This window comes from Eleginops maclovinus, chromosome 5 (genome assembly GCF_036324505.1).
Source record: "Eleginops maclovinus isolate JMC-PN-2008 ecotype Puerto Natales chromosome 5, JC_Emac_rtc_rv5, whole genome shotgun sequence".
Classification (NCBI taxonomy): Eukaryota; Metazoa; Chordata; class Actinopteri; order Perciformes; family Eleginopidae; genus Eleginops; species Eleginops maclovinus.
This window is the reverse complement of record NC_086353.1, coordinates 8445634-8459384: the sequence shown is the minus strand read 5'-3', so window position 1 is coordinate 8459384 and position 13751 is coordinate 8445634. Positions and strand designations below refer to the sequence as shown.

Genomic DNA, 13751 nt, shown 5'->3' with positions numbered 1-13751 from the left:
ATCATGGCACACACTATCACTTTATGTAAGGCTGAAGCTTTGATCTTGTGTTTGGGTGAGTTTGTGTGCTTACTCGCTGACTGCTCAACAGACTGCGACTGCTCCAGGAGATGCTCCTTGGCTTTCACAGACTGAGACAGCACCGTGGCCAGGAGCTAAAAACAGTTTAAAAACACACACACACACACACACACACACACACACACACACACACACACACACACACACACACACACACACACACACACACACACACACACACACACACACACACTCAGAAAATGAAACATTTACTCAAGCATAATCATTCAATCCAAGAGGTGTCTTATGACTCAGAGGGCTGAGTGCACATTCTTTTGGCATTTCCTGCAGCTTAACAACAACAACAGATGAAGCAAAAATCAAAGAATAAATACTTGTTAGAACAGAGGATGTACCTCATAATATGGGAAACCTTCTAATTTGGCTTATGTGTAAGTCATTATGTTTAAAGGTACTAGCTAAAAATAGGCTAGTGATACTCGGTGAGTAGATCAATTTAAGAATGTGCTAAAGGTGTTATAGAGGCCACCATCTTAATGCAACTGAAAATGGGTGATGATTAACTTTTCAACGGAAGAACAAAGTAAGCAGGAAACAGATGTGGTTAACCAGGTAACTAGAATAGTGTCGGTTTCCTGGAAATGTTTAGCTGTTTCCCAGAAACGACATGCTTGTTGTTACTGTAAAGATCCAGTAGCAATGTGATGGAAACACATCAAAACACACACGCAGAAATGAAAGGTTTTGTTTTACCTTCACTCCTTCAGATTGTGCATGCAGGCCTGGGGCGTTAAGGCCGTGTGTGTTGACTCCCGGTGTGTGTGCAGGGTGTGGACTGGGAGCCGGGGTGGTCAGAACGTGTGTGTTACCAGAGCTCTGCAAGCTACTGGTGGAGCGAACACTGCCGATGCTGCCAACACTGCCACTGCGCTCGCCACCTTCACACACAAACACCAGTAAAGGAGGATAAATAATTATATCCACAACATTTATTTGACATTATTAGTTAGAATAATAGAAAATCAAATCCACCAATAATGTATGGGTATTATTAAAGGTTAACATACAGCTTTATATGCTGGGGAAAGCTACCTGTCAGTATGTATACTACCTATAAAAGGTTATCCTTTACTAGCTTCAACGTTAAAGTGATAAACATGTTATTGCATCAATACCTATTCTCAAATTGAACCATATTCTGTGAATGCCATTTATACAGAATTAGCACTTTTATTTTTTTGTGTTTCGAATAAATTGTGAAGCTTATAGTTTTGTGCTTTTACTCTTAAGTTTACATTTTGAATGCAGGACTTTTACTTGACACAGTGAAACATGGTGCTATTTCTACTTTAACTTAAGAGAAAAATCTACTTGTACTACTTTCACCACCACAAACATACATATTGCATGATGCAGCATTCCTGTGATACATATTCAGATTGAGTTTACCTGCCAGCGGTTTTCGCAGCACCCAGATGTCCTCACTGGTGCCACTTGGCTGTCCAAGAGTTGGAGAGCCCTGAGGACTCAGCTCTGCAGTGCGTGAACCTGTCACACACACAAACACATGCACACACACATACTTTTACTGCCACTATTTTATTGAATTGTGGATAAAAGATCTTATAAGCAAATATTCACCAACTATTCAACTGTCATACTCAACAGCTTCAAAGACCCTGATAAGGAGTGACATATTTTCATTTATAAATGTGTTTAACTCTTAAATGAACAGAAGAAAGCACATCCAAAGATACATTCACTCAACTACACATTCATAAACACATATATTCACAGTGGTTCCAACACCTCTAAATTCTAATAACTCTAAACCTGTAAAGCCCCATGATTCCTTTAGGCTGGTTCATGGTAAACATGTGTATAATTTAGTATGATAAGCAATGCTTCTTTAATTCTGAAAGTATTCAAAGCGATGAAAATCGTGCCATTCATTCAAATGTTTCAGGTAAAGAGTCAGTTCACTCAAAAGACAAAAAACATTTCCAAATACAACGGATGTATTTGGAAATGTTTTAAATTCTTAAAGTTATGGTCGTTGATGAAAAATAATAGATTATCTCTGGATGGTTTCCTGTCATTAGGGTGAACTGATCCTTTAATGTCCATATACTGTATACACACACACACACACACACACACACACACACACACACACACACACACACACACACACACACACACACACACACACACACACACACACACACACACACACAGTATATATACTGTATATATACAGGTGCTGGAACAAGCAGATAGATACTATGTTCTATATGTGGTTTTGTCAAAAGGTAAACAGCAGTACCTTTCTGACTCTGCTGCTCCGGAGAAGTGGAGAGAGGAGGGGGAGGAGGAGGAGGAGGAGGAGGAGGAGGTGGAGGAGGAGTGGACAGAGAAGGAGGAGAGATGGGAAAAGGAACGTACCCAAAGGAGGAGAACCGAGCGAGGGATTGTGTGTCGGGGTTGAGAGGAGGGGGAGGCAGATGCAGGGGGAGGACTTTGGAGGGGGGGTATGAGTTTCCGTTGACGGCGGCAATGGGACAGGGGTTGGACCTGCGTAGCAGGAGGGTGTGGCACTGCAGGGAGGGGGAATAACCTGGACACGAGCCAGGAGGAGGGAGGTGCAAAACAAAAACAACAACAACAACAACACAACAATAACAACTGATCAGTCAACTTGAAACAAAAACAAATCTAATCAGATATGAAAACTTATGAAATAATAACTGATTAAAATCAAAATATGAGAAAATAAAACATCTATATATCCACAGGGAATATATCTCTATACAAGTAAATACTAAACCACTCTAACAACAAAGCAAACAAACAATATGAACAAAAGCATCACAATCAAGCAGAGCGGGTTGGGTTGGATTGGTTTATTTTAGGGGGGGGGGGTGACAGAAGGAGTAGAAATATAGAGAGGTGAGGGTGACAGCCAATAGTGGACAGGACTGATCAATGGAGATGTTTGACAGGTTTGGAAAAACAGCCTGAAAAGGCTGATGGTGCTGCAGCTAGCTAATGATCAGCTATAGCTGCAGAACAGCTGCTGAACTCACACACATGCGAAAGCACACACACACACATCACCCACCCACACACACACACCAACACACATACAGCTGTGATGTGGGTGGTCACCTGCCCTCTTGATGACTTCCACCATGTTGGAGGGAAAGTAGCCCACACGGTCATTTCCTGTGCGGTTGTCATGAATGCAGCCTTTCCATCGGCCGTCAGAGTGCTGCTCCAAAACCTGTAAACAAACAAACAGTTTACAAAAATATGATCATATCCTGTTCACTATTTTTTTAAAGAGGACATATTGAGCACATTTTAATGTTTATATTTGTATTTTGTACCTCTACTGTGACATGTTCACATGCTTTATTGTTCTCATACTGCCTGTGCTGCAGAACCTCTTTCACCCTCTGTCTGAAACCAGAGCCCAGTCCGCTCTGATTGGTTAGCTGGCCGGCTCTGTTGTGATGGTTCAACTGCTTAGAGAGGCACCGCCCCTTAGCATATCATATACAATGAGTTGGAGCGCTATCCAATAGATGTGCAAGTGTTGCATAGTGATTTCATTATGTTACGAGGTAGACAAAGAAGTCCAATGGAAGCGTTGGCAGGCAGTTTGCAGACCATCTAAATACCGCAAAACCTATATAACACTCTACAGGAAAAGGTAAACCCCCCAAAACATAATAGGGCCTCTTTAAAATGCTAACTAGAATTGGTCACATCTAAATTAATATCAGGTTTATCAGATCTATGTACCGTGATAATGTCTCCAGCTTTGATGTTGAGGCTGGTAAGGTCGTAGTTGTTGCAGTAATCCTTCAGGGCACGCACCTGCATCGCAGCCGAGGCATCTACGGGTAGAATCAAGAGTGAGCAGAGGAGTTGAGCAGAGGACAATCAGCTGAGAGTTTTACATATTTGGAAAAAGTACAAGGACTGTTTAATCAAGACACATGACTCTCCCAGTACATCATAGTAAAGTAACCATTTCTATAATAAATTGTCCGTATCAATATTGACGGTTGTGGGATTAAATTAAGTGTAATTCCTGCTGGAACTCACCTCTCAGTAGTTGTTTGATCTCTCGACTGGCCTGTGTGGTGGTGAATTGGTTAACAATGTCCAGGGCAGTTTGGCTCAGAGTGTTTCTCACCCCTGCACTTATGCCACTCTGGATGGAGGAGAAGGAACAAGATTAGAGCTGCAATGGGAAATTGTTCGGTGTTAGTCTGGCTGGGTGTAGATGCCCAGTGCGAACATTAGATGAGTATGCGGCCGCCTCTGCAACAACATCAAAAAGGTGACAAAAGTGTTGAAAAGACAAAACAGCTAATTTGAATATTGCAGGACAGGGAGGATGCGGGCCATTCTGCTAGACTTTCATGTTACAAGCTTCCCACAGGCTTTATCACACAGCTCCGTGGGATGAATGCCAAGTGCTGAGGTGTAAAGCTTGCTCAGCTGAGGAGAGGGAGGCCGCTTTAACAACAGTTGCTTATTTGAAAGAGACAGACAGATGGACTTACATCCAGCAGCAGACGCACTACCTCTGTCTTCCCACAGAGGGCTGCTTGATGTAAGGCTGTGCCAGACTCAGACTGTCTGTTTATATCTATCCCGGCCTGAATCAGCAACCTGCAGCACACAATAATAATAATGTTAACGTTTATTTGTGAAGCATCTTTCATCACATCATTCCATCAAAGTGCTCTTAAGTATAAGTCTTAGGCTTTTACTCTTCTAAGCTACCTGAGGTTACACATTTCCAAATAGCACACACAGAGATGTGGTTTGGTATGATAACAAAGTAGTCTTTCAATTTTGTCATTCACAGAAATGGTCAGCTCTTGATTGCATAAAACACGATTTATAGATAGTACACCAACAACTAAATAATGTATTTAAATAATCAAACTTTTAACCAAAATAAATCTGTTAGACATTCTCTTTTTAGAACCAAGTGGCTCCAACAGCGTATAGATAATAACGGCAGTAAAGTTAAATCAATATCCATACAAAAAACACTTTATAATCCAAAATGTAAAAGAAACCTTAAAACAACTGTAACTTTGTGGAACTATATAGTATGTGCTTTAGACCGGAACACATTTTTTGGACACAATCCTGATCCTGAAGTTAGGGTTATGTTAGATGAGTGAGTGAAGTGGGCAGACTGACTGACAGGCAGAGTATTAAGAAGACAGACACAAACTGAGACGAAAGGGACAGGGTTTCAGACCGTATGACATCGATGTGTCCGTTCTTGGCAGCGAGATGGAGAGGTGACACTCCGTTTGGGTCAGTGGGTTTTGGTTCCAGCATGGCTGCACACATGTTACTGCTGAGCAAGAGCTGGACCACCTTAAAAACAGATAGACATATAATATAAACATTTAATATATATATAATATGATATGGAGTGATTCAGTTTGCAGTGATTTACATAAACGGGATTGTATATACAGTATATATACCTGTCACACTTTCGGAAAATGTGTGAAAAAATCTGATCTCAGTTTTTATTTTTCTATCAAAAATCATTATAAAATATTATTGTTGTTTTGCATTATGGTTTAATTTGAAGGCTATAGTTAATGTGTCTTCAAGCCTGTAAGTCATAGTTTGAGTGACTGTCTGTAATTTATGTTTTTTTGGTTGTATCATGCAATATATTGTGTTGTCAAATTGATGAAGATCGTGTCTTACTACACAGAGCTGTAAGAGAGGCTTTCCTAGTCAAATATAGGTTTAGTAAAGTGTATAGATACGCAATTTAATGTTTCTTTTGTTTTTTCTACTCACCGTGACACGTCCAAATTCACAGGCGAGGTCCAGTGGTGTTTTTCCAGCTGAGTCTGAGATACACGGGTTGGACTGGTGTTGCAGCAACATCTCCGACTGTAACACACATACACACACAAACACACACACACAAATCTCAGTGGTGGTTCTGAAATTCCTTGCTTGGAACAATTACAAATCATGCATGCATCATCAGGCACACATAACACACAACACCCTACAAAACACACACAAACACACAGCAACTATACACACATTTGAACACACACAAACACGGTTACCCCATCGTAGTGTCCATGCTGGGATGATAGGTGGAGAGGGATCTGTCCTTCATCTGACTGTCCGTTGACTGACGATCCGGACTTCAGCAGCATTTTCATTGGTTCAGTCTTCCCCTGCCATGCAGCATAATGCAGAGGACGCATCCCTACACAAAACACACACACACACATAGACAACACATACAAAAACACACACAAAGAGGACAGCACGATAAAACACAGACAAACAAGACCGCACAAGGACATGCACACAGATATGAACAAGAAAATGAGAATATAAAGACAGATGAGTTCATGCAAATACACACACACACTGTTATCGTTATTAGAACAGTTTGTCAGTGAGCAGTTTAAACTACCTTTTACAGTAGTATAACTAGACTCAAACATACACCATTGTAGTAACTGATATTGAAAATATAGATCATATAAATGAAGAAATGATTTTTTGCATTGAAGATTAAACAATAAGTCAAAAATGGCTCGCAACAATTTACTTTTTACAGCTTTATTTTTATAACAGTTACTAAATATCTGATGGAAACTTTTTTAATCAAATGACGGATGGGATAATCAAGAAAACAATCAGAAGCTGAATTAACAATGACAGGAATCATTAGTTTCAGCCCTAATGTTTCTGTACTCTCAATTTAACAGGCACAGACTGGCAGTGCCCCTCCCCTGCAATCTTATTGTGGCTGACATGCCAGTGATCCTTTGTGACAGTAGGAAAACAGACAAACTGCTTTCAGAGAAAAGGGCAAGTCCAGAAATCCCCTATACTGTAAGTGGCTGAAGAGACCCTAGAGAAGCTTGCAGGAAACTGGACATTACAGCCCATGCAGGAAATGCATAGCAATGCAAAGTCCAGCTGAGCACAGCACAAAACGGCGCAACGGAGTCATTACTCTCACCAGAAAACATTAAGCCGCACTTTGTAGCAGTGACTGCAAGAAGCAGAGAGGATGTTTCTCATGGCAGCATTCCAAGACCCCCAGTCTTAATACCAGCGATAAGCCACATCATCGAGCTGAAAAAACAGGCCCTCAAGGCCTGGCTGGCATGAAGGAGTCCTGACTCAGAAGAGAGGTGCTGGCAGAATGAAGAGAAGCAGCAGCTGTATGAACTAGTAGCTAAAGCCTGATTATATGAAGAGATGTGGAGGAAAATGACTCTCAGGCCGCCTTAAACAGCTTTTAAAGAGGCAGCGAAGAGCCGACTTCACTCAGACAGAGAGAGGGACACTAGACTTGACTTGTTTGAAGATGAAAGGACTCAGGAATTTAAGAGAAACTCATTTAGTCTGCAAACTCATTGGTATTCCGGCCCCCCATCCACCTACATATGTCACCTCATCCTTGACCTGCAAAGCACTCACAATCACACATGACCCAGATCGTCCACTCTACCAGCACTTCACTCCTCTAACTTCAGGTATAGACTGCCCAGGTGTAGAGAGGCCCGTTAAAGCATGAGCTGTGTCCCTACAGACATACGAGCTTTAATAAGTAACCTCCTCTTAACAGTGGTCCTACTACTTAAGGCAAGTTCGATTTGAGACTTCTTAAGACTTTTTATAATGCCACTTGGAATGAAATTTGAGACCAACTTTACCTGGATTTGTGTGACGTTAATGCGGGAGGCATTTATTTATAACAAATAGATGTTACCAATTATTTGGGGATTTTACAACTCAATTCAAAAGATTGATTAAGGACATTTTAATAGCAATTGAGGCACTATTTCGAGATAAACAAATCCATTGCTTATGGAGGAAACCTTTCTTAAGTTACAAGCAATCCAGTTTGTGGTGTGTAAAGTAGTATGTCTGTGTCTCTTTCTATAGATAGCATTTTGTACCTCTCACACAGGACGAATAAAGGACACAAACATTGTGAAATACTTTGACAATCACAACCAAATCAGTTTTTATGATTTTGGAGATACCCTAAACTGTAATCCCAGGGAAATCCTGGCAGAGTTCCTGAATACATAGTTGTATGCTTTCTTATTTGTTTAGCTTTTTGGACAGGATATCAAGCCCTGAGGGCCAGGCCTGCAGGATGTCCGTGTCAGTGACCGTAAACTGGCATCTCAACACGAACATTTAGTAGATGGATGTGACATGGTCTGAATCAGTATCAAAACTTCCATTCCACTCTCCATTACCGGATTTCTTTGGGGAAGCTGAAACACGCCTTGATACAATGTTGACATAGTATATACTGTAAGTTCAATAGCTCATGATTCATTCACGCTCTGTTAGCTCTGTTTTGGTCTCCACCAACTTCTGAGGGAAATGTCTGGCTCATGCCACGATTTCCAGTGCTTACCATTGTTGATGCAACCAAGAATGACTATTTTGAGTTTTTTAACTTGTGACAAAAGCGGGTAACACTTACAGCAGAAATGTTACAATAAAATTTGGTCAACATGTGTGGAGCACCAATAATTGCCAAATTGTAGCTTTGCTCTTCGCTTACACACGTCAGCCTCCACCAAGTAAAATCTGATTCCTGCTCCTCTATGCTGTGACTCTGCTTTTATTTATTATTAAGTAGCAAAGCAAGGTGGGGGTAGTGTGCAAGTAATGCAATGGTGTGTAATCTGTCTATACACCAACACAGTGTAACATCGGTACAAAGAAACTTCCTCTCCAAACTGTGATTCATTAGTGATTTAATGTTTCTCTACCAACTCTACTGAGATGGTAAACCTCTATTTAGAGACATGCTGGAGAAGACTGAGATGACTGTAAATGAGGAGATAGTAGTCTTGCAGCCTGTGGGGATTAAATCTCCCATCTGCGCTGAGATTTCTTCTCCTTCTCCTGGAATCTGCCAGTTTGAGATGGAGATATTTGCTGCTCTGCTCCAACTTGGCTCTCAGTCCTGCAGCCATGAAGCTCCTCCATTGTTTATTGTTTGCTTTGCACACAAATCTGTCACCTCTCATAAATACTGCACCCTACACAGACAGAATTTTTATTACATTTCAAACAATCTCACCTTTTATCACACAAGAGGGTATTAGCAGACACGTACTCATAGCTGGAAAATACGTGTTTGTTTTCCTCTTTTTTATGATTGTTTTTTGTCTGTTTTTGGCCTTTTTCATGTTAAAATGTAGGGACATGTGCATTCTCTGTGTGATTTTACCTTTATTGTCTTTAATATCCACTGCTGCCTGGGCCTCCAACAGCAGAGAGATGAGCTCCTTGTTACCACTCAGAGCGGCATGGTGCAGCGGTGCCAACCTTCACACAGACACAGATAACGTTTAAAAATACACATATTCAAATTTGTAGTGTGAAACCAGAGCATAACTTGCTGAAATCATCTTAAGCGTAGAGCAGCTCCGCCCCCCAGCTCTGTGTGAGCGACGGGAGGGGGCAAATGACCTACTTCCATTAATAAGCAATCTCTCTACCCTAGAGCAAAAGCGTGCACATAGCACGTCTGTGTGTGAGTGTCTAATGGATCCCTGGTGGATATAAGAGCCTGGCCCCAGAGTCAAATCAGCAAATAATCAGTCATTACGAGGAGTTGAGTCCAATTATCTGATTCCAATCATTGTAATAAAAAGATCTGTGCTATCTGATGGAGCCAAAAGAAACACAATCACAAACCAAGCATGAGCACACAAAAAGCTTAACCGCTTATGAGTCTAAATATAGCGAACATCCATACATTCAGAATTGATAATGAACAATTTCTGAACAAATTAACAGCTGGGAAATGTTGGCTTATATTCAAGGTCATAAAAGTCTTCAGCTGGCTGCGTGTTTTAGTGGAAGATTTAAACTGGAGTAATGTGTAAAATGATATGCATGATAGTATATTGATCTCAGAAGGAGATTATGTAATGTTTGCCTGCACCAGTCACTACAGCTCCAGCCAGTCAGCTACAGATGTAAGTGGGTGTTTTGACGTCACAGATCCTGTGTGTAGTACACCTGTGTTTAACTTTATCAAGGTACAAAGTTAAACAACTGAAGGTCAGCAGAAACAAGATAGATTTTCAGGGGATGACGAGCATCTCTCCATGTTAGGGAAGCTGCTTTATTATCTACCAATTGCTTCACACTGACATAAGTTACTCTATAGCAATGATAGCTACTGGCTTAAATCTAGTTTGGTTAACTAAAGCTTCTTCAGAAAAAGATATAGCAGAATATATAACAAACAAGCGCTATTTTGCTATATATGACCATTTACGAGCAAACATCTACATCAATATGCACTCACGCAACCTGCATGCCAAATTTCAGTCTCCCATTGCGAAGGCTGTGGCAGCCTACATGAGGAGAAACCACCTGGGCAAGCTATAGGGCTGCTGGTGGCAGCTAAAAGGTACAACAAGTATATTGAACTTGCCCCTTCTTGGACTGTCCTACTGATTTGAGCAGTGGCCTGTAGGCATGTTGTCTTACTCGTCAGAGCAGAATCTAGGAGGTTCAATTGCAGTAAAAGAACAATGGCTGAATACTAGTAAAATAAATCACTCTGTTTAGCTCTTTTTTTTTGTCTTTCAAGCTCCTGACAACAAAATCTGGGTCTTAAATTCATACTGTGTCCGTCTGTTCTGGTATGTCTGTTTGGTGCTGAGCAGGAAGTGTACAAGAAGGGTCTTTAGAGCTTTTTTTCTACTTAAACAGCTGCCTGCTGTGGCCAAAAATGTTGCTATTTTTGCAGTGAGAGTCAATTAAAACTAACATTGTGGATCCTACTGATAAACAGTGAGCTGAAACTATAAAGCTTCACTATAAGGCTACGTAGAGCGGAGAAACGCTGCATATCTGGGTGGTAATTCTCTGTAGTTCATCAATACGGGTGACCCTCTTTTCATATTGTCATTTAGTCGCCATTGTATCAAAAATATTGATCATAGGCACATTTTGTTATCCCTCGGGGGGTTCTGTCCTCCAAGTTAGGAACCACTGCCCTAAATAAATATGTTATGACCACGGGTTGTAGGTCATAACATATTTAGATTATGTACTGTTGAATATTTCAATATCCAATGTGATTCAATTCAGGGATTCAACTCTGTAGCTACGATGCAATATAAGGAGTAGCATGAATCAGTTCAAGCTGATGACAAGAAGACAAGAAAGAAAAGATAATGAAGTAGAGAGGGAATAAAAGAGGCAGGGAAAAACAGAATATGAGGGAAATTAACTCTTGAAAAAGAATGATTTCAATGACAAAAAACAATAGGTAACAAAATGAGCTGTATTGCCTCACCCATCAGCATCCTGGATGTTGACGTTCACTCGCTTTGCAGCTCCGAGGAGCTCTGAAACAAACAGCAAAGTAGAAGAATAACAAAGTCATTACAAAAACAGTGACATTTTAATCTATTCATAAATCAGTGATTACCGTATTCTCTCCCCTTGCACATATTCTAATTATTCATTCCCTGCAGGTAGAGTTGACAGCTTATACCTGAGCCTCTAAAACAACACATTCTTCACTTCAACAGTGGCGGCCAAGGGCAAGGAGAAGCGACAAGGTAATGAAGACAAAGAGAAGTAATTCAGGAAAACTTGTCCACAAAAGCTTAATCTGTACCTTTTTTAAATAGTATGCATAAAACACATGTGTGTGACATGTGTGTGTTTATCCATTGATATGAATTGTATTCTTGTTTTTCCCTTGTGTTCGCAGTAGCTTTTTATTTACACTAAACTCCAGTGATATTGATTTGAGACAATTTCCCATCAGTAGTGCCTGGCTAATGTGAACAAACCCGTTCCATCTAGTTACATGAATAACTGTCATTTAGTTGTTGTTTAGTGTTCATCCTTTTATCAAAAGACTCAAGAGAAATTGAGGATTCTATTCAAACGTTCCATCTTTACTTTCCAGGTCTATTTGATTTATGTATTTTCAAATACATTCTCTCACCAGATGCTAGTATCTTTGACAAATAAGTGTTTTAGCAGAGAAGGTATATTTTGCCCTTCAGCCAAAATAAACCTGAGGGAATAGCTCATCCTTTTGGAAAAATAAAGTCCTTTCTGTGTCTGAGATGAAAGACTGATACCACTCCTGCCTATATGATAAGTATGTCTGGGTTTTTTGTTTGTACATGTATCTGCCTGTTATAATGTGAGTATGCACACATGTATGTGATAACAGGATCTCTGACTGGAACGTCAGAAAGATGACACTAGCCGGCAGCAGGTAGAAGCACGCAGACGAAAACACTCACAACAACCAACACACTCTGACAAGGACACAGAAAAAGCGACTTGTTTGTCTCTCTGCCTCTACTTTTTTTTTTTTTTGGTCAACCCACATAATCCACGGCAGTAATCTGTAGCTGTTCTGTAATCTGGGGAAAAGCTTCTCCTTCTCTCTACAGCTCTATCTGCAATTCATCCCTTCATCCTGCTCTCACACTCTAATTTCCCTGTAATTTGCTAAAGAGCGCGTGCTGATTGGTAGTTCTGCTGTGTCTGTTTACACTCTGCAGCTGACATCATTCTCCTATGTGTGTGTGTGTGTGTGTGTGTGTGTGTGTGTGTGTGTGTGTGTGTGTGTTTGTGTGTGTGTGTATAGGTTTCCTCCTTGGATTAAAAACACGAATCCTCCCTCCCTCCCCCCAGCGGATGAATCAATGAGTGCAGATATCTGTGTCACATGAAACCCCCCCACTCCAGACTATAAACTGAAGGCAGCACCACAACTATTCTATGTTTTACTCAATCCTTCTTTACATGAAGCCCCCCCCCCCCTTGTGATCCAAAACCATGACGTATATTTAATCAAATACTTGCAGGAAGCTGACTAAGACTAAGACTGCCCTCAAACTATTAATCCTTTCTTTTGTCTCAAAACTGATTTCCATCTTGACACTTATTTTATTCATACCCTAATTATTCCAGTGACTTAATTCCAGGACCCTTACATTTCATATTTATTTATTTACTTGTAACAATTATGCATTTTTCTCCTTTGAAACAAACTGTTTAAATCATTACCATAATATCTCACTGATGGTGTCCTTGGACCGGGGCTCATTTTCTTCTTCTTTTTTTATGATAATTTCAGGCAAAACACCGCAACTGAGCCCTGGTTACCATAGTAACCCCTCAATGTGCAATTCTCACTGACTGTCAATCGCCTGGCAGGGATTACTATGATATTATTTTTGCCACATCTCCCTCAAATTGTAGCTATTCAGGAGTTTATGTGACGTGATTTTATTTTATTTGAAACACTTCAGTCTTAATGAAGAGTGCCAATGAGCTTCAGGCAGAGCGGCATGCAGGGGAACAGTGGTGTGCTTACCCGAACCTCAGGAGAGGTGAAGTGGAGGGTTTTCTCAGGGGTTCTCATTACCAGAAATGATCTGAAGTCCAGTTTTCATCCCCTCGGACTTCTGCCTGTCATCATGTATTTAGAGTTTCAGCCTCACATGTGACCTAAAACTAACGCTGACACGTCTGTTCTCCGTCTGCTTCCAGTCCATCGCACACATATGTTAGTGACCGGACTCAGAGGCACAACATACTCATGCTCGTGCAGAAACGATATCAGATTTATGTCAAAGATACAAAATGTTACG

At 40.7% G+C, this 13751-nt stretch overlaps 1 protein-coding gene across 1 annotated transcript in view; it reads right to left on the bottom strand.

The window, feature by feature from the left end:
- The window catches only part of LOC134865200 (caskin-1-like), a 30329-nt gene that overhangs the window by 11671 nt on the left and 4907 nt on the right, over positions 1-13751 (bottom strand). Inside the window, 13 exon segments of the mRNA XM_063884662.1 lie at positions 74-155; positions 796-980; positions 1492-1590; positions 2369-2659; positions 3211-3325; positions 3850-3944; positions 4156-4264; positions 4620-4728; positions 5333-5454; positions 5896-5991; positions 6177-6322; positions 9335-9432; positions 11423-11474. Coding sequence (XP_063740732.1) covers positions 74-155; positions 796-980; positions 1492-1590; positions 2369-2659; positions 3211-3325; positions 3850-3944; positions 4156-4264; positions 4620-4728; positions 5333-5454; positions 5896-5991; positions 6177-6322; positions 9335-9432; positions 11423-11474 — 1599 coding nt within the window.